This window comes from Myotis nattereri, assembly GCF_964212035.1.
Source record: "Myotis nattereri genome assembly, chromosome: 6".
In the NCBI taxonomy this organism is placed as follows: domain Eukaryota; kingdom Metazoa; phylum Chordata; class Mammalia; order Chiroptera; family Vespertilionidae; genus Myotis; species Myotis nattereri.
In genome coordinates, this window is record NC_138081.1 from 33,071,107 (window position 1) to 33,093,862 (window position 22,756).

General features: G+C 36.9%; 1 protein-coding gene across 1 annotated transcript in view; it reads left to right on the top strand.

Annotated features, from left to right (window-relative positions):
• Positions 1-22,756, top strand: part of ADGRB3 (adhesion G protein-coupled receptor B3) — a 690,088-nt gene that overhangs the window by 336,085 nt on the left and 331,247 nt on the right. The window contains exon 13 of the mRNA XM_081094478.1: positions 1,939-2,047. Coding sequence (XP_080950604.1) covers positions 1,939-2,047 — 109 coding nt within the window. The remainder of the gene's footprint in view (positions 1-1,938; positions 2,048-22,756) is intronic.

The following is a 22,756-nucleotide window of genomic DNA, read 5'->3' on the forward strand; positions in this document are numbered from 1 at the left end:
GGTAATTGAGGTGACCATGTGTTAGTTAATTGGCTTTATCCAAAGTAAAAACATGAAAAGCCTTATGTTTTAATGACTGAAGGTATGTTTGCACCTTAGAGCGGGTGCTTGCTGAAGTTCGGTCCGGCCATCCCACAGGAACTGAGAAGTGCGGGCACAGTCTCCCTTTTTACTTTTCAAAGAAAGACACGCCTGGGTCTTTAAGGTGATAAGAGGCTGTTTCACTTTTTAAAAGTGTAACCAATATATCCAGGAGACAGAGCAAGAACTCAACAAGGACTCGTTTTCTAAAGTAAATGCTCTAAGAGAAGAGAAGAAGTGGGGAGCGGGTTTGGGGAAGGGTATCTCTTATTTTCAACAGAGAAAAGTAAGCCTCTTAGTTATGTTTTTTATTGATTTCAGAGAGGGAGAGGGAGAGAGAGAGATGGAAACATCAATGATGAGAGAGAGTCATTGATTGGCTGCCTCCTGCATGCCCCACACAGGTTCAAGTCAGCAACCTGGGTATGTGCCCTGACTGGGAATCGAACCATGACCTCCTGGTTCATAGGTTGATGCTCAACCATTGAGCCACACCAGCAGGGCAAAGCCTCTTAGCTTAAATTTGTATTTGCCCTTACACTACACATACTCATTTACACATACACCTACACAAAAACAGAAGGAAAAATGCAGTAGCAGCTGGAAGCTTGGAGTGGATGGACATTTTGTGCACATTTTTAGAATGGGGATGATGACATTTCAGAATTCATATTTCATGATTGGAAATGTAGGTAAGAAATAGAATTTCTCCCTAAATATTCCTGAATGTAAAAACAAAACAACTATCTATGCCAAACATTTGTAAATGTAATATCCATTTTTGACATCTTCAAGATATGTAAGTAAATACATAACCTCAATGGCTGATTTTTAGACCAGCGCAGCCACAGGTTCCTGTAACATACATGCACTGTGCCTGCTACCCTCAGGGACCAAGTCTCCTCGCTCCTCTAGCCCTCTTCCGGCTCTTCCTGTATGCTTTCCTGCTGATCAGCATGGCTTCCCCCTCTGCACTAGCCTTTGCAAATACAAAGCCACTGAAACTCTTTAATCCACTTCATTTTTCTCGTGGCTAGAAGCTGCAGTGGTGCTAAATGGCTAAAAGAAATGCATTTAACTTCCAAGGACTCCTTTGCTCTAATATGGTTATATAACAAAGGCTGACACAAGAAGCATTATGGGTTATACTTGCTAAATTCATGTCACCTTTTAAATGGCTTTCATGTTCCACACACTGTGAGCTCTTGGCAGAATTAGGTCGTCTTTAAGAAAGCACTCATCTGTTTGTTGTGTGTGAGGTGGCATCATTTGAGGTTTGTTCTGTATAAGTACCTGTGAAGGACCTACTCTAGAGCTGTTACGGTTGTAAAATTATCCCTAAAGTTACTAATACAGTGGGTATTACAATTATTTGAAATAAATATCGCTTGCAAGATATTAGTTATTACGTGGTAGACTTAATAGTTTGTAAATACCTTTATGGGGGCAATAATAGTTGTTTTTCTTCTAGTGTCCATCATATAATGCTAATAGATAAAATGTAAAAAAAACCCAAATTTCAGTGTTTGTTCTATGTTGTCTTTCAGTGAAGGAAGGAGCTCATCAAAAGTAAAGACACTCTAAGTAGACCATCTGTTGGATATTTTGAGTTTCTATACATTTATAAAGGATTAATCACTGCATCCTATCACTTCCAAAGTTCTTGCTGTGTGACACCTGCTGTCGTTCTCAGCTATTAGCTAAAAAATACAATTGTTGCCAGTTGCAGAAATGTCTCTAAATAAATCAGAACTTGTTTGTGACCTCATTATGTAGTTGGTATTGTTTTTTAATTCCAGTTATCTATTCCATTGCATAGACTTTTTATTTCATTCTCATCTTTTCTTATTTTTGTAGATTTACCCAGGCTCAATAGAGTTGATGCAGGTGATTGAAGACTTTATACACATTGTTGGAATGGGGATGATGGACTTTCAGAATTCATACTTAATGACTGGAAATGTAGGTAAGAAATAGGATTTTTTTCCAAAATCTTACTGAAATTAAAAAAAAAAAAAAATTGCAAGTATCTGCGCCATCCATTTCTAAGTGTAATTGTCCATTGTTCCTAACTTTAAGTATCTCAGAGTAATGCATTATGGACTCCTGGTGTCTGATTTTTAAATGAACTACCCCCCCCACACACACACACATTTGCATGCATCTGTATTCATTTGTAGGAATGCATAAAGACCTACTGGTGTTTATCTGCACATGTATATTTAAAGGAGAATATGTGCTTCTTTTTCCATTGCCAAATGCTCATTGCTCTTCAATCTAATGTTGAAAGCATATAATATACACTTGAGTGTGTTTCTTAAGAAAATGAGTCTTTATAATTCTCCATATGAGGATGCCGAGTTCCTCTCCTGCTAGTGGTCCCGAGTAAGTGCTGGATCTGCATGGGTTGTAGAAGGCTTCAGAATACCTTTAAGGGTCATGATCATGGTGCTATTGCTGCAGTTTCCTTTTTCCTGAGTGGCTCCCGAGACACACTGGATCTCTCAGATTCCTCTGTAGTGGGTTCTGTAATGCTAGGGCACATACATTGAAAACACATTTCCTCCTTATTTGCCTTAACATTGTCCCTTATAGAGAAAAGTTACATAGCAAAACCTACACACACTTTGAGGCTGCCACAGTTTCATTGAGCCAACATTAATTAACCAAATGGCACTTTTCTCTTTGTAGTTAAAAAAAAATGGTAAGAGCAAAAAAATTGATCTTAAATGCATTGAATTGGTATCCGTTTATAGTTTTCTCATTTCTTAAAGCTTCCTTTTGTGATGTTATTATAATTCAGAAAGATTTTCTTTTATCTACATGCTATAGTACAGAGAGTAATGTGTTTAAATAAACATCTTCACATTCTTATTCACTGGATGTTTAAGCATTAGTTTCTGGCTCAGGAAGAGAACTAACTTAGTAGGGAGTTCAACTGGTATAGAGCATACTTTTTCTATGCTTAAAACTTTTGATGGTTCCCTTTATATTTATTTGATTTCTTCTGAAGGTCCTTTAGTCCCTCAGAGACTCATTTGATCCTAAGATATCTTTTACAAGGGTGACTTGACCTCAACTCGCAATGAGTAATAGCTAACTACCAGTAATATTCTCCAGTTGAGGAAAGCCTATACAATGGAGTCTGAAGACATTTTCTTCCCCATATAGCATCTTCATGCCGCATAAGGTTTTACCAGTCAAACTTATATTGTAATTCACCTTCAGAGTCAGTTTGAAGGCCCACATTTTCCCCAGAGAGGGTGTTCAGCAGCTTGCGCTGGTTCAGGAATGGAATGAGCTAATCCTTGCTAGGGCCAATGACAAGAAAAAGGACCACAGAATAGTATCTTTGTTGATGAGTTCAGAAACCCAAGCAAATCCAAATTATATGTCCATTCCAAAAGTAGGTAAGCAAGAGAAGAAAGGTACTCTATAGGTAAGGGATAGCATGTTGAACTATGATTTGGGGGGCACCTGGGAAGAACCTGGGAGTTTCTAGGGATGGTGGTCATTCAAGTTGGGACCACACTCCTAAGGGCCTTATTTCTGACTTCTTTTCTGAGAAAGAACATGAAGACAGCTCTGCCAGATGGGATAATTCTCAAAGTAATGTACCAGAAAAATTGAAAAGAAACAAATAGCTATTGTGGTTTTTTTTTTTTTTCTTTTCGTAAAGGTTAATATCAATTCTGAAAGGTATTGTTAATTAAAAGTATTATCAGAGTAATGCATAGCATTTGTTCAAAATGTATTTAGAGAAAACTCTAAAAGACAAAGCCAATTCTAGAGTCTAGAAAACTTAATTTGAATCTTGAAGCAGGCTGCTTGAATAACATCATATCAAATTCTCCATAGTACCAGTATGATTTACATAAAATTCCATAAATTTCAAACATCATTTCCTCTTTACCTTTCTCTGGACTTCCCAAAATTGTATTTTTGAAATATTTGTGCATTATTATTTTTTTGCATTTTGATTAGGTTCTCTAGGTTTGCCTACTTTCTTTATCATCACTAAACTTTTAAAAAAGAAATTGTTGATTTTTTTAGAGAGAAAGGAAGGGAGAGGGAGAGAGAGAGTGAGAAACATTGATATGAGAGGGAACATTGATGAGCTACCTCCTGAATGCCCCTTATGGGGGATGGAACCCGCAACTCAGACATGTGCCCTGACTGGTAATGGAATCAGCTACCTTTGGTGAACCAATTGAATCACCCAACCAATTGAATCACACTGGCCAGGGCTATCATCACTAAACTTTAAGAAATGTGCTAAGCAGCCCAGCCAGTGTTGCTCAGTGGTTACCAGTTCTCTGGAAACCTCTTAGACCAGTAAAGTTACACATAAAATTAAGCATCATAATTCACTAGTATCGAATTGGATAATATGAATAATTGCTATTAATAATCTTTTAAAAATATATATTTTATTGACTTTTTATAGAGAGGAAGGGAGAGGGATAGAGAGTTAGAAACATCGATGAGAGAGAAACATTGATCAGCTGCCTCCTGCACACCCTCCACTGGGGATGTGCCTGCAACCAAGGTACATGCCCTTGACCGGAATAGAACCCGGGACCCTTCAGTCCGCAGGCCGACGCTCTATCCACTGAGCCAAACCGGTTAGGGGACTATTAATATTCTTTATGTTATCCAATTTGGTACTAATATATGATTTCGTAATTATACTGTTTATCTGACATTTCCAAGATATTTGGATAAGGACACACTTAGAGACTATTTTACATTAGAAATTATAAAACGTGAGTTGGTACTGATTTATCTTATATCCAAAGTCCAAATATTAATTATCTGGCATCTAGCTCATTAAACTGAAAACACACACGCTTGCATGCACACATACACACAGCATGTGTGATAAACAGAGACTAGGTAATTGAGAATGGTTCATTTTTCCTGATGGCCTTTTTCTTCACAGCGTGTTGGATTAAGACTACTTAAAGAGCTTCAAGAGATCATCATGTGTTTTCAAGAGATTACAATTTTTTTCATAAAGCCTTTATGCATAGCCACCTCCCTTCTCTGGAAGATAGATAATAGGTACCTGAAAAAGAGACAAAGTTGAACAGCCAAAAATAAATGCCATAAAGACCATAAATTCAATAAGAGAGTCAGAACCTTGCTGATTCCCCAACTTTAAATATTTTCAGTGTTTTTGTTTTCTGGTTCCTGGTTTAGAAAGAAGGAGTCAGAAGCAGACACAGTGCTGTTAGAAGCACGTATGTATCAAATAAAATAGATGAAATGCTGAAACAATAAGGACCATGAGGTACTGAAAGAATGTACCAGAGTATGGAGTCCACACTATGGGAACAAACTACTCCTCATTCCTCAGACTTGAGGACAGTATATCTAAGACAAAGGGCAATCATTTATTTATTTATTTGTTTTTAAATCCTCACCGAGAATATGTTTTTGTTGATTTTAGAGAAAGGGGGTGGAGGGGGGGAGGACATGGATGTGAGAGAGAAACATCAATTGGTTTTTCCAGTATAGGCTATTACTGGGCTGGAACCCACAACCAAGGTATGTGCCCTGACCAGGAATCAAACCAGCAACGTTTTGATGTATGGGACAACCCTCCAACCAAATTAGCTAACCAGCCATGGCCAAAGGACAATAATTTAGGTCTAAAGACATGGCCTTTATTCATCGAGATGATAGTTTCTATGATCTAAATAATATGGCAGGAAAATAAGTGACATATTTTGGAAAGACATCTTCAAAAATAGTTCAAATGAAAAGTTTTGAAGCTTTTTAAATTAAAAAGTGTCCCTACCTGTCCCAGCTTTTGATAGATAAAATGCTCTAATATGCTAACAATCTGAACAGTTTGGTATGATATATACGTATGCATGTTCAGTTTTGGAGGGAGCAGGCCCATAGCTTTGATCAATTTTCAAAAGACTTATGATCTCAAAATGTTTGACACAAGGTTTGGAAAAAATACTTTTATGAACAAATACATTAAACAAGCTAATGCATTTGTAAAATAATTTATCTTCAATGAAATACTTATTTTTCATATTCACATATGAATATGAAATTCAAAATAGACACACAATGATTATAATAAATGAAAGTTAATGAACATTTACTAAAGACTAATCACTCTACTAATAGCTAATATAATTACTGATTGAATGAATTAATGAATAAATATGAAAACTGATATTCTACCGAGAGATTTCAACTTTCAATATGCCTCAGGTTATTATAAAATTGCATTCTAAATGTTCTAAATATTCTGTATAAGTGATTTTTATTTTAGTAAAAAATGTGAATTTTTAAAAAACATTTTTATTATCCAGTAAGTCAGGAAGATCAAATCTTAATATTATTTAAAATTAGTTGTCTTCACTGAAAATATTCTTTAAAGATTTGTTTAAACTTGTTTTCTATACTTTCTCTCCAAACATTTTCTCTTCAGTCTCTTGCAGTTCAGCATTTCCCTCATCACTTTCCTGAAACTCCTCTCTGAAAAGCCTTCTGGAAACTCCCCATTCACAAATTAAACCTCCCGTATTTCAACCTTCATGTCCTCTGAACCTTGCTGACCACACTCTTTTGAAATTGTACCTTTCATTATCATTTCTATATCTATTATAGTATAAAATGTAATTAAAGGATAAAAGTTAGATTTTTTTTTTAGATACAGAGAGGATAAAGGACTGAATGGAAAAAAGTAAATAATTTGAGGCCCAGATGTTTTCACTTCCAAAGCTAGACTAGAATGTGTGAGATCTCCAATCATAGGGCCCACTCATGCATTTCCATTGTTCTGAAGATTTGTCTAAGGCTGCAGCAGAGTGTTTTATCCTTGTGTTTTTTTCCATTACACTTTTAGTCCATCTGTTTTGCATAAAAACTCCATGTAGCATTTAGCAATTTATATATTTTTTATTTATAAGGAAGAATCTTCTGTTCTTTAGAAATTGTTTTAATTTTGAACTTGGAACTACTAGTAGAATTGCACTCATCAAACTGAATTCAAGGAACATCAGTGATGTGTTGCATGTTACTAGCCTACTATCTATGTTCCATTTTAAAAAATGATTTATATCTTACTATTTCCCTAAGTAATTCAGGTCATTAAAAAGAAATGAGTAATCTTAGCATGAGATTGCAGTCTATTTGTGGACATAAACAAAAACAAATAAGAAAATAAAATAGCAAGTGCACTTGGTATGTGTCATAAAAAACAAGTGTTAAGAAACTCATTCTAAGAGATAGTGTTCTGTGTAAAGATCTAGAAAAACTTAGGAAGTAACCACTTACTGTTGACTTTGAAAGATAGACTGGATCATTGACAGTTTCACATAAAGGAGCGTGAGTGACAAAGAGATGGTTATGTTCCAGAACATTCTTTAGCAAAAAACAGTATAGAGATGAGAAAGTTGAGGTTGTGTGTAGGGTATAAATGGCCTATTTTGATAAAAGCATGTATGTATGGAAGTAAAGGTGAAATAAAATCTAAGAAGTGTAGGATGGTTCTGAAGACAATAGGAGCTACTAAAGCTTAACTTGATGAGGGTGGTGCTTTGGTAAGTAATGTGTTTATAGCAGAAAGAGAATTTGTTGAAATTGAGAAACGCTATAAATGTGAACACTAGAAGGCTTTTTACCATAATCCATGTAGGAGAAAATGAAGACTTGAATTACTGGTAGTAGAAATAGTAACCAAAATGTGGTTATGAATTTGAGATTGCCTGATGGCAGAAAAGGCAGCATTCCATAACTGACTGAGGTAGAAGACAGGAGGGAGGAATTGAGATTATATTTATTTGATGAACATTTGAGCATGTCTTTTACATATTAATATTTAGATTCAAGTGTGACCCTCAAGTGAAAAAAATAAAATGAGGCCTTGAACTTTTGTAGAGAAGTGAAATTTATGATACATACTTGGTAATTGACTGTGTAAAAGTGATCGTTGAAGCCACAAATTTTTTTTCTACTATTAGGACAATAACAACAGAGAAAAGATGTAAGGTGTTGCCTAAAGAGTCAGAGTTAGAATAAACAGAGAGAGTATGTATAAAGAGTTTCAGAACAAGACAGCATAAAACCATTGCCATGTAATTAATAGGAGAGAAAGAGCATTTCAGAATGATTATGCTACTTATATTAATTGTTCAGCATATTAGCATTAAGCAAAATTGTATGTGATTGTTGATGATATAACAATACTTCTCCAGGAAAAGTGCAGACATGGTTCTTTGTGTGCTTTCAATGGATCACAACCTTAACACTTTGATAAAATTATCTCCAAGCATTTACTTTGCACAGATGAATGCTGTAGATACACGTATTGCTATTTTTCAACTTTCCTTTGGAACTATTCAAAGTTAATAATATCGTATTAAAAAGAAACACTTTCAGGCTAACGATATCTCAAATACGGAATGTTATAATTGTTAGCTGTAGAGAATTTCAAATGTGGCTTCTATATGTAAGCCCTAAGAGATAAAAGATTTCAAAAAGTATTGTTTCAGTTACTCTCCAGTAATCCAATAAGGCGAGTGCCTTACAAACATTGAAGTTGAGACATTTTTCTTTGCCAAGCTAAATATCACTGTCTATTCTCGGTCTAGAAATATGAAATCCTGGGCTTTTCAGAATGAACATTCATACTTGATTTTTTTTTCTGAAATTGAATCAAAATTTAATCTGAAGAATGGCATAATACAATTTAACATCTTTCTCTCTACAACACTGTCTCATAAATATCAAGTCTTTGTTATTTCTTATACTCACTGGTAAATTTAATCATTTCTTTGGTAGAATATATTGTTCTTCATTTGAGAAGCAGAATTTCAATCTGATGATGTAATTATGAAAATAAAGTGGTTTCTCTTTCTTGGCTTATTTAACTTTCTGTCGCTGCTGACTTTTATCGCTCATACATCTTCACTTCTTTAACTTCCTTTCTCTAGAGATAAGACACTTATAGTCAGTTGACACTGAGCCTGAGAAATACGCAATTCAACATCTATTTTTGTTTATTTTTTTTTAATCTGTAGCACCTGACAGTTAAGTCAGCTAGACTTGAGTCTGAAAATGTCTAATTCTACCCTCACCTTCTGGCTTTCTACCACTCTTTCTTGCTAGATACATGAAGTAAGTGGTGTGTTTTTTTGTAAATCAGAAAGAAAAAAAACTAAAAATTCCTGTGTGTTTTTTTTTATTTTTTTTATTTATTTTTTTATTTTTTTTATGCTACTAACACACTGGTCCCCTTGAGAAAATAAATAGTTCAAACATAGTTTTAAACTATTACTTGGAATGATATGCCACATTATGAGTTCGTATTGCTGGTTTAATAGAGATTTCTCTATGTATTTTCTATGACCCACTTTTTCCAAATGGTTAGGGGTGTAGGCACTGAGGATGTTGGTTGTGAAGGGCCTTTTAGACCCTTCTAGTGGCAAGCAAGACATGCACCTCAGTGGGTGTGGATGGTCTCCCTTCCACCCAGCTGAGGACTCCCATTTTTGTGGCTCCCTAGTGTCAGTATAACAGATTTAATCAGCTTTAGCGGATCTTATGAATATCAGGTTCTGTTCTAGGTACTGAGAATTTTCAGTAAACAAATTAGACAACACTGTTTGCTCATATGAAACTTGTTCTACAGCAGAGACAGGTGTCAAACAAGTGCCAGTTAGCATGCCCAGTGGTTATAAGTGATATGAAAGGAAACAAAGCCATCCACCCAGGTGAGGAGTTGGAGTGAAGAGAGGAGAGAGTTTTCTTAGGTTGATGGTCATGAAAGGCTCTCATCAGAGAAGTGGTATTTGAATATGTACCTGAATGCCCAGAGAGTGTGAGACACCATGATATGTGGGGACAGAACATTTCCAGCAGAAGGAACAATAAATACAAGAGCCATGATGCCTCCACATGCTTGATATAGTGCAGGCACTAAAGGTCAGTGGCACTGGAGTGGCTGAGGGAGGGACTATGGAAGGAGATGAGGTCTGAAAGGGAAGGAGTGCCAGACTGTGGATGGCACTAGGCTTTTGACTAGGTCTGAATGAGATGCAAAAACCACTGAAGGTTTGAGCAGAAGAACGACCTGGTCTGATTTATGTCCTACAAGGACCATTAAAACTATGGAGTGGAAACTAGTAAACCATTGGGGATATGGCTGGATATAGAGAGACTGGTGGTGTATTGATTGCAATAGGCAAGATGAGGGAGTTCAGTGGTTTGGACCAGATGCCAGTGGAAATAGTGAGAAGAGGTCAGACGCTGGAGGCATATAAATGGTTGATCTGACAGACTTTACTAATGGTTAGAAGTGGGGTGTGAAAGAGAGAGAAGGTTCAAGGATGTTTCCATTACATTGCCAAGAACCCAACTACAAAAATAAGACAGATTTCTTTCCAAATCTGTATACTATAAACTAATGTTATAAACCTATTTTGGTGATCATTTAAATGTCTCTAAATTTTAGAATCTAAAACAAATTGTTTGTTGTATCTCTTCTTTTTTTTTAAATTGCATTGCTATATAATTGACATATTACATTGTATTAGTTTAGGTGTGCACCATAATGACTTGATATATGTATATGCTGTTAAATGATCACCACCGTTACATTAGTTAACATTCATCACCCCATATAGTTACATTTTAAGATCTACTCTATTGAAAACTTTCAAATATACAGTTCAGTATTATTAACTAGAGTCACCATACTGTTGTTTTGTGTGTTTTTTTTACATATTCCTTTTTCAACACAAATCCTTGCACTTGCAGTTAAGGAATGTTATCCTTTGAAGCCATCAGCATTCTGTCATCAGTCCACTATCTGTGTTATTGCACAAAAGCTAGAATGAAAGTGTTCATTAAAATGACTATTTAAAGCTATAATTAAGATTGAGCTGCCAGTTAACAGGTGAGACAAATCCTACTTCCCTACCATTTTTGTGTTTCTTCTTCTATCTATAAAGCCATGGAACCTCAAGAATGGAAGAATTCTTAGGAGTCAGCAATTTAGCCATAAAAATGATCTCTCCAGCTTTTAAAAAAAAATGTTGATTGTAGTAGTAGTACTACAGGCATAGTTACAACCTTGGGCCATCAAGCAGGAAACACTCATGTATATTTTGGACATGAATTGTGAATGCTTCCCTGAAATAGAAAAAACACAGTTTCACTCAGAAAGAGTATCTTGGTTGGTTGAGCATCATCCTGGGCACCTAAAGGTTGCTGGTTCAATACCCGGTCAGGGAATATACCTGGGTTGTGTGTTAGGTCCCAGATCAGGACACCTACAGAACGCAGTTGATCAATGTTTCTCTCTCTTTCTCCCTTCCACTCTCTGAAATCAAGAGAACATATGTATTTTAAAAATCACCCCACAATTTCAAGATTTCTAGTGAGAATACAGACAAAGAATTCTTGGTTTTCTCTCATATTGGCACATAGACCTAACCACCAACATCTGGGGTTGGAGTTTTCTTTAATTATTCTCTAGAAAGAGCATCCGTTTCTGCAAAGAAGTTACTCCTGACTGTGCCCTAGGGAGGGTGTGAAGAGGAGTTTGTGTAAAGGGACCAGTGTTTTGCCTCAGCTCAAAGTGTCTGCAGGAGGACTTCAACTAGGGAAAGGCTTTCAGAGGTGGGATTAGCACAGAAGCCAGATGGGAATGTAAATGGCTTCCCAGTTCCCTGGAGATGCGGCAGCTGAAAGATGTGGGAATCTGTCTTCACGGTATCATTTCATTCTTCTGGTGGAGACTCTTTCCTTCAGAATCTGGTAGACTTGCACTTATAGCACAGAAGAGAGATATGAAATCTAAAGCCTGCGAAAAACAAAATTTGAATGTTATAAAAGGATGTCGCTGGTCTCTATTGGTTTATGCAATAAGGATTTGAAATTACTAAAATCTGCCTGGTGCATGCCTTCTTTCTGATTTTGCTGTTCAACTCAATTGGAAGGATATTGCTGTGACTTTGTGTGAATATGAAAAACAATTTCATTTTAACTGTCTCTATGGCAATGCTTGCTTATCTCTATGGTAATAGTGGCCTGCCTCTGTAACAATAACCAGTGAAGAGAAAAAAAAAAAGGCACTGATTCCCTTTCAATATTTTTTCTATTTTTTTTTTTTAAAAATTGGTAATAGCAAGAATTCTGTGCTAAATTATTCCTCTTCTCCATTGCTTCCTTCACTGAATTCCAAATACATAGATTCTCATCTGAATGTGACAACTGAAAAATAACAACTCAGATGAAAGATCAGAGCCCTTTGTGTCGATGCAAGCAGGGATGCTGTTCTGTATCTAGGAAAACATGCTGGCTTCAGAGCTAGATTCGGCTGCAAACCTGGGCTATTCTACAACTGACTGACCTTCTGCAGGTTATTTTATCTCTAAAGCCCTCCGTTTTCTCCTTTCTGAAGTAGAGATTATAATATCTTCCCTGCGGAGTTATTGTAAAGATGAAAGATAATATATATTTAGCACATGGCATGTAATAGGCCCTCAGTAATCGGCAGTGGACAAGTGTAGGGCCAAATGTGGGCTGTGCCACTGACTGGGTGTGTGGTATTGGTCAGGTCACTCTGCCCCATAGCCACAGTCTGCCCCTCTCGGGAGCTTCTAAAGTTCCTACGTAATTTCATAGCCTTAGTTATTTTCATTTTACTCACATCTCAATAGTAAACTTATTGTTTATGACAGAAAGTAGCATCTCAGATTTCTAGGCAGATAATATAACTGAATCTAGAAATATATTTAGAAAACAAAGAAACATAGAGACACAAACACCACTTGTGATGTGTCTGTATGTTTCTTGGTTTTCTGAATATGTTGTTATTTATTTTAGAGAGGAAGGGAGGGGAGAGATAGAGACATCAATGATGAGAGAGAATCATTAATCAGGTGCCTCCTGAACACCCCCTACTGGGGATCAAGCCCAAAACCTGAGCATGTGCCCTGACCGGGAATGGAACTGTGACCTCCTGGTTCATGGGTGGACACTCAGCCACTGAGCCACGCCAGTCGGGAATGTCTGTATGTTTTAAAATGAGTTTGTTACACAATTTTCTTCTGTGGTACAATTACCCTAAAACCCTAGAAACATTTCAACTTGATTTGCACTTTGCTATCTTAAGAAGCTACTCCTCTCCTCCATGTATTTATTTGTCACTAATCATATCCTAGATCCCTTTAATGGCTCATACAAAGAAATCTTTTCTACTTTCATTTTATAATTTCTGCTCCTTAACATGTAATCTATCACCTGTAGTCTTCAAAATTATAGCAGTTATCTCTGTAGAGGCATCAAATAATTCTGTACTATTATTATATCCCCCTGACTTCATAAATGAGTCCATTCTCTTTTGTTTTTAAATAACATCTTTTGAACAAAAATATTTTTCTGCTTTTATTACCTACTGAAAATTTTTACATGAAGAGTTTCAACTTAAGAAATGTAAATAATTACTCCTGTGGCTAATTTAATGTGTTTTCTTTCATTTGATCTTCTATTTCAGTCTGTGCCTTATGAGTATGAGGGAGCAGATGCGTGTGTACCTGTGTGTGTATGTGTGTGTGTATGTGTGTGTATGTGTGTGTGTGTGCGTTCTAAAATATTTATCAGTGTTCAAACCTGCAATGCAGTTATTATAGATGGATGCAGTTGTTTTAAAATTCATGCTATGGGCTTAGGGGGAAATTAGTGGGGTTTATTTTATGTTACATCAAGGAATAAATATACATTTTAATAAAAGTTAAACTAAATTGAAAATCCAATAATAAGATTTAAAGGACATATGACTTTCATGCTGAACAGTATTTTATTCAAGGTTTAGCTGGTAACTACAAAATAGAATGTTATACATAGGGGGACTGAATAGTTCATAAGGGAATAATTTATACTGGATAATAGGTTATATATCTAATATACATATTTTGAAATCAAATAAAGGCTGGTATATTGAAATTATTAGTAGGATTCTAAATACAGTAGGAACACAGAGGGACATAATTGAGACGAAGATACTGAAATATTTTCTTTGCCACTGCAAAATTTCTTAATAATCAACTTCAGTGTCCATTTGAGCTGCTTTATTACTTTTTGAAATATGAACCTTCCTTCTTTGGAAGAATCTGTCTTTTATTTGAGAGCATTAATTTCTCTCTTCTTTTTTTCTAGGTAATCTCCATTTTCTTTCCCCAAACTCATTGCCTGATTAACTCTATTTTAATTTTTCCTAACTCCTTCAGTTTTTATAATAATCATCTTACTAAAGAGGATAACCTCGATCATCTTTAAAATTCTAAAAAATTCAGGCTATTTCAAAAATGCCATAGTATGTTAGAAATATGGAATATTATTTTTACATACCAGTTTCTTACCAGAAAAGTAAATATATTATTGTGTAATATAACTTAGACTACATAGGTGACAAAATTGTTACTGATTGGTATGCCCTTTTTAACTACATATAAATTATTGTAATGAAATAGGACACTCAATTTAATCTTAGAGTTTGTGTTTTTATATGTTTGTGCTTGCGTGTGTGGAGGGGAGGAAGGGTAAATTATTGTTTGCAGATATTTTTTTTGTTTATTTGGTCTGATGATCCAGAGACCAAGCTTTTCTGAATGTGATGATAAAGAAATGAAATTGACAAATATCACTATATCAAGTAGTAATTGTTGTCAACAGTCATTCTTTACTGTGTTTATATTCTAGCCATAAAGTCATGAGTCTCTACTATAATGGCATTAGGATCTAAAGATTATTTTTGTAGCATGATCCGAAACTGCCCAATGATGGGACTAATTGTGCGTGTTTTCTGGGGTGATCTGGAATCAGGTGCGAGAGTGCACCAATGCTGGCACTTAGGTGCTCAGTAAATAGTATCTCTATCACTGTTGTCTGTACCTTCTCTTTCTTCAAAAAATTACATTTGGTGAAGCACATATGTCTAACTTTAATCCTCTCCCTTTTGGAAAGGGCATAGGGCCCTGCTTCCTGTTTTGGGAAGATAAAGTGGCTAAAATTCTACAATTTTAAATCACCTCCTTGTTCTTAGTTCCTTTATCTTAGAATCATGTACTTAACCTTGTGCCCAGTTCCTCCTCTCAAGTTAAAATTAATCTCCTATTCTTCAGTTCTTCCTCCCTTACTTATATTAAATCAATATTTATTAAGTGCTTGCCAGGTACCAGCTATCCTTTGGTCACAAAAAGATAAGCCAAACATGCCTGAATCTGTCCCTTATGGAGGTTATACTCTGGTGAGAAAGATATTAAGTTTCTAAAAATGAAACTTAAGTAAATGAATGAACATGTACTTTGTATTATATGCAATATAAGAAAAAATAACTTTAGAAACAAAAATAGATATAGAGAGATAAATATAGAGAGATATATATACATATATATCTATGTTTCTTCTCTCTCTCTCTCTCTCAAATCATGGTAAATGATATGAAAAAAGAGACTAACCTGGATTCCTAGCTTAGTTATGAGGGCAATGGTGGCTCGGTGCTGGGAAGTTCTCCTGGACATTTAAGCCAAATTCTGATGGTTGAGTAAGAATTTGCCAAGGGAGGAGTTGGAATGAAATGAGTGTGTGACTGGAGAGCAGTTGTTAGTGGGAAAAGTCAGGAGCTAACACTGAAGAAGTCAAGGACTAGGTCCAGGAGACCCTGCAAAGGGTTGCTAATCTCATACAAATGTAACAGGAAATCACTGCGGGGGTGACACGACTCCACTCTGCTTTACTCACTGTCATGTAGAGAGCGACTAGCAAAGGGACAAGAATGGAAGTAGTGAATATAGTTTGAGTTGTTTTAATTTAGGCAAGATTTGATGGACAGTTATGTGGCAGTCAAGGTAGTGATAAGGAAACAACTTAAAGTTGTATTTTGGAAGGGAAAGAACAAGCACAGTGAGGAGCTAGATTCCAGGGTTGAGCATATGGAAATGTCAAGGATAACTTACTGTTTTCTGTCTTGAGAAAAGGATGGATGGAGGTACCCTCCACAGAGATGGGAAAGACTGAATAAGGAGAGAATATGATGACGAATGGGTGGAGATCAAGAGTTAAGCTTTGACTATGCTACCTTTGAGATGCCTGAAGATATTTAATTGACAGTTAAGGTAGACAGTTTTGGAGTTCAGAAGAAAGGTTCTTACACCCATTCTACCTCTACTGAACATATTTGTGTAAAATGGCTATCTCATCACTCGGTTGTAATCTTTTCTATGTAAGAACTTCTTTAAAGTATGTTTTATTGATTTTTAGAGATAGATAGAAACATTGATGAGAGAGAAATATTGATCGGCTGCCTCTTGCACACCCCCTACTAGGGATTGAGCCTGCAACCTGAACATGTGCCTTGACCTGGAATGGAACCAGTGACCTCTTGGTTCATGGGTGGACCCCCAACCACTGAGCCACACTGCTTGGGCAGAACTTTTTCTTTTTTGGATCTTCTACGGTATTTCGCACAAGGCAGAGAATGGTTAAGGTGAAGAATAAAAGGGAATTGGCATATTTTGTGTCTTACTGTGTATAGGGAATGAGCTACCTGCCTTTGGCTTAATCATCATGAAAGGCTATTGATTTTTACAGATGGTCAATCGAAAGAGCAATTAAATGGCTTGCCAAAGATCACAAAGTAATTGGAAACCTATGTCTGTCTCCAGGGCCCATAGTTATCACATTAAACCCCAATGCCTCCTACTAAGCCTTTGGTAAAACCCATTCATTAAAAAAATATATGGGGTGTTTTGTCAAACATTATTACATGTTAGGATTCTATCATACAACAGTAAATAGGGAACATGCCTTTCTTTTTGGCACTTATAGGCTAGTGTGGGAGTCAGTCCATATAAACTGGACAAACTTTAGCTGTAAATAGGTCCATAAAGAAAATAAACAGGATTATATAATAGACAGGAATGGGAGAAAGTTGAATTTCTTTAGATGGGGCAGTGGAGAACTGACCAAGCTAAGGAAAAAATAATTTAGCAGGAATTCAAGGATGATAATAAAAAAGAATGGTCTAGTTCGGAAAAGCTCTGAAAACAACAATAACACGCGCATCTAGATCAAGGTCAGCAAGCAAGACAGTCATGTATAATGTGACCAGAAACAATACTGCTTATATAAGACAATTGTATTTATTTTATAAATAACATATTTTCCTGCATGATCTTCCTTTATGGCTGCTGTCACATCCTACAAGCAGACTTGGATAGTTGCAACAGGCCTGATGGCCTACAAAGATGAAAATATTTACTTTTTGATCCTTCATAGAAAAAAATTTCTCAACATCTACTAGTACAATACAGCATGCCTGCAACTAATGTTAAAGTATGGTTTTCACATTTTTATTTATTTTTTAAATATATTTTTATTGATTTCAGGGAGGAAGGGAAAGGAGGAGAGAGAAACATCAATGATGAAAGAGAATCATTGATCGGCTCCCTCCTGCACACCCCCCACTGGGGATTGAGCCTGCACTTTCAGTCCACAGTCTGACCCTCTATCCAATGAGCCAAACCGGCCAGGGCGGTTTTCACATTTTTAGACCAACATCCCTTCTCCATAGCTTATAAAGCCTTTGACTCCTTATAAAGCCACTCTTCCATTATTCAAATACCCCTCTGTTCCTGAGTTAGTTTACTATTGTCCTCTCTTTCTCTCTCTCTCTCTCTCTCTCTCTCTCTCTCTCTCTCTCTCTCTCTCCTCTTCTCTCCCTCTCTCTCTCTCTCTCCTCTTCTCTCCCTCTCTCCCTCTCTCCCCCCTCTCCTCCATTTATTTTTATGTTTCCCCTGTTTATTTCTCTTAATCCTCTAAAAGTGAGCCTTTCCTACAGTACATTCTGCAGCTTTTTTCTGTCATCTTCTTGTTACCTACAGAGCTCTCCATCTCACTTGTTCAGGTATCTGCACAAATGCCAGCTTACCAAAGAAGCTGTCCCTAAGTTTCTGAACTCCAATCATCGTTCTCTATCATATCATTTCTCATTACTGGCACTGGTTGTGTTTATTTATTCCTTGTCTGTCTCTCACCAGATTCCATGCCAAACCCTTGAGGGTAGGGACCTCCACTGTTTTGCTCACGGGATGTATTTATAGTGCCCAGAACTGTGCCTGGCGTGTAATAGGTGCTCAATTAATATTTGTTGAGTGAATAAATCTGTACATTGCATTCTCTCCTTAGGAGAACATATCTATGTCTACACGATCAACTATTACTTCTAATTAGAAAGCATCCAGTTTACATCTCCAAGTTCTAAATTTCATCATGCTCCGGATCACCAGCTATCAGCCTACAGTATAACGTTCAGCCTCCTCTCCTACTCTAACTAAGCAATTTCCCGTTAAGAATGTTCTGACACTTCTGGAACTGCACCAACCTTTCCCAGGCCAGGCAGTTTCCTCTTCCCATAGCTCATATGCAACCATCAGCCCTCAGCCCAGTTACACCTCATAAGAAAGGCCTTCCCCACAACCAACCATGATCTATCACATATGTGTGTTTTTTTTTTCTTTCATGCCATCTGCATTGTTTGTTCCTTAAAATTTGTGTGTTCCCCTAGAGTATGAACTCTTCAAGGGTGAAGAATCTGTGTCTCTTTCTCATTTGCTCAGTGATAGAACAGTGCTTGGAACTCTCTTAGGGCTCAACCGAGGTTTGTTGGAAGAATGAATTTCCACAGTGATCTCTTTTCTCCTTGCTGTTTTCACTTGCCATTACATTACTCCTCTGGAAATGGATGATTTGCTATCTTGGGAAGCCCTTGAGTTGTTGACTTGGGTTGTTGTTTCTTGCCTGATGGGTGCCTAACTCCTCATAATTTCCAGACTTATTTCTCTAGGAAAGTTTCAACACCCTTAAATAGCAAAATAGTAACACACACATGAAAAGAGAGTCAATCGTGCTGCATATACAGAAGCTCTCCTATTTTTTAACTCTTTTAAAATTTATTGGGGTGACAATGATTAATGAAATTATATAAGTTTCAGGTGTATACTTGGTTAATTTTCCATTCTTTAGAGCTCCTTCCTCTGCAGGAACTCTGTTCTTAATTTCACTGGTTGGGGGAAAAGGAAGAATTTGTTTCCTAAAGCATTTCATATATTGATTTGTTTTTACTGTTCAGGTAGACATGCAAAAGTGTGTCCAATTTCACATTTATTTTATATTTATGTTAGGAGTTATTTTATATTTATTTTAAATCATAAATTTTGAAGAGAAGATGCGTGATCACCAACACCTGTTTTTAAAATCCACTAAACATACTCTTTTTAAAAACTGAAAAAAAATGGCATGATCTATTTAAACTTCCCTCACTATAGTCTGTGTAGCATCGAAAAGAAGTCAGAAACAACATGCAATAGATAACAGAAAAAGTGCACACACTAACATGCTTTTAGAATGTATTTCTTTTGAAAGGAAAAGTATAACATATGTAATACTCTTTGTAATACTTTAAGCAATAAAACAAAAATTAAAAAAAATGACTTCTCTAACATATATCTAGAACAGCAGTGGGCAGACTTTTTCTGTGAAGGGCCAGACAGTAACTACTTTAGGATTTGTGTGCCGTGCAGTCTGTGCTGTCACTATCCAACTCTGCCACTGTTGCATGAAAGCAGCCCTAGACGACATGTACTAGTAAATGAAGGGGGGTGTCTGTGTCCCAATGTATTTGTAGACACTGGGAATTGGATTTCATTTACTTTTCACACGCCAAGAAATAATGTTCTTAAACATTTATTTTCAACCTTTTAGGAATGTGAAAATCATTTTTAGCTTGCAGACCAAACACAAATAGCTGGTAGGACAGATTTGGCCTGTGAATTATAGTTGGCCAGACCCTAGTTGAGACAGTTCAGCGGAACAGAGCCATGTGTGTGGAGTGCATGTACCACCTGTGTCCGCATGACTGCATGTGGGGAAGTGGGGGAGACCCAAGAGGAAGTGGACGGAGTCCCCCGTAGAGAGCACTGAAGTCTGGCAAAAGACCCTGAGCAGGAAAGAGAAACTCGCCCACCCGTGCAAAAGCTCCCAGGCCTGATTGAAAAGGCTAAATAGAATCTAAATATGATGACTCACAAACAATCTGCAAGTTCCTTTTTTAATTTTGGTTCTGAAAGGGAATATGCAAAATGGTTAATTAAAGTTTCAATACATATACTATGTCATTACAAGGCAATAGGTTGAAAAAGTTTATTTGATATGCCGTATCATTACTTTATTGACTGTCTATCTAATTTGTCTTAGTTTTGAAACTAAGAGAATCCTGCTTTTTTCTCTTAAAAATAAAAAACACTCTGTAAACTCCTCATGGGAAGAACATTTCTAAGTCTGAGACCATCTAAGTCGCCGTGTGCCGCTCCTGGGATGAGAGGATCCTACACTGTGTAATGGGGATGGTGGAGATGGAACTGAGGGTGCACTGTGCTCTCAGCACCGGGGTCCTTGCAGCCGCCCCTGCCTAGTGGCTGTGTTTCCTGGAAAGTGATGGCTACATACTGCTCTCTAGTGAGCTGGATCTTTCTCTGTCGCCTTCATATTGCTCATTCCAGCCTTTTGGGAAAGTAAACAGAGTCAATGAGGGAGGCAGAGCAAAGAGGAGAACAACTAAAAATCTGTCTGTTTGAATGTCTGAGTGTTTCCTATAAGCCACTGTTTTAGAATTCTAAAATGTGATTTTTCATAGAGATGTGAAAACATAAAGATTATGCTGCACATATTGATATATATAATCTCAATATCCCCTTTTGGTAACCACCATTCTTCAGTGGTATCTAGTTTTGATCTCCTGTTAGACAAGTGAGATAGTTTTATTTCCTCTACTTGAATCATTATATTTGTCTTTTATAGTCAGTCCAAAAAATATTACAGTAAGGCAAAGTAAATTTGGTATACATTTGTTAGGTAAAAATCAAACTGCACCACAGAGTGCAAAATCATATACTACTGAGGATACTGATAATAACAGTATCTCCCAGGGTTGTCTTAAATATAATTTAGATTATCATGTGTAAAGCACTTGGCTAAATGCCGTGGTGAGAACAGTGCCTAGCACCAAGGAGGCATTTGATAGATACTTACGGAATTATTGTACAATCAGTGTCAGCTGTTGTTCCCTTCTCTTCCAGATGCCCTTAGCATTGTTGTATAAATACAAAAAAAAAAACAACACATGGCTTTTTTTGCTCTAGCTGGTTTGCTCAGTGGATAGAGCATAGGCCTGTGGACCGAAGAGTCCCGGGTTCGATTTCAGTTAAGGGGACATACCTAGGTTGCAGGCTCCTCCCCAGCCCAGGCCCTGGCCAGGCCCATGCAGGGACCAACCAATATATATGTGTTTCTCTCATATTTATATTTTTCTCTTACTTTCCCTTTCTCTTCCACTCTCTCTAAAAGTCAATGGAAAAATATCCTCAGGTGAGGATTAAAAACCAGGGCTTTTTAAGCTGTTAAGTGCCAGGGGGTTACACTGCATGTAGATTCTACTCAGTCCTTGTGTGCTTGCTATATGTGCATGAACAAAACTATCAGTTGCCTATCTTATTTCATCCTCCCAAATCCTGATGTAGTAGCTAATATCATTCCCATGTTACAGAAGAGGAAGTTGAGGCACAGAGAGGTTAGGCCATTTGCCCAGTGTCACACAACATGTAAGATGAACATGAAATTTATTTTCTAAAATGAGGCTTTTGAGAGTGATAGGGGATTCTATTCATAATTACACAAAACAGGGATAAACTGAGACTGCCCCCACAAAAAATTAGAACATTATAGTTACCCTACAATACCAGGGTTGTGAATCCAGGGCCCAGGTACAGAGTCCACACTGAAGCCATCCTGGTAAGCGCCCACTTTCCTTTACTGACCCTCCTTTGCCCATTTGGCTTCTTCCTGCCGCATTTACCCACGCACGTTTGCTCCACAGTATTTTCCTTCTACCTGCCTTTTATTATCCATGATGCAACTGGTGTACAAATTTATTAACTCTAACTTGTTTGTGCACCATTCACATAAGAATGAAGAACACATAGTCCCCATCCTCCAGGACCTCGGTAAAAGCAAAAGGGTAGAACATCGTGAAACAAGGCTAGAAGCACCACCCTGCTTGATGAACCAAAGGAGGGCTCAGTGATGACACACACACACACATACACACACACACACGCACACACACACAGAAAAACAAAACAAAACACCTCTTGTGCTTTTAGATCCATCTGTAAAAATTCCCTATTCTTTCTGATGAGCAAAACTCTATACAGAACATGAATCCTGTGACAGACATGATGCTTTCAAAGGACTGCAGATCCAAGGTCAAAATAAAAGTATTAAAATTGCAAAATGAAAATACAGCTGGTTTTACACCAAAGTTTATCAGTGATGAGTCACCTATTTTTATTACACAAGAGATCAAACCTAGTGTTGTAATGAAAACACAATACAATGAATTCAGGGTAATTGTTGGAGCATTCAAAGATGTACCTATTTGTTCAGGTACATCAAACTGTGTTTTTTGAGTTTTCTTATAGGTACATTAACTTCTGTAAGAAAAACTTTTTCTCTGCTCAAAGTCACTAATCATCATAGAGATACAAATTAAAACCTCTGCAGTGGGGCCTTGACTTATCGTGCCGTG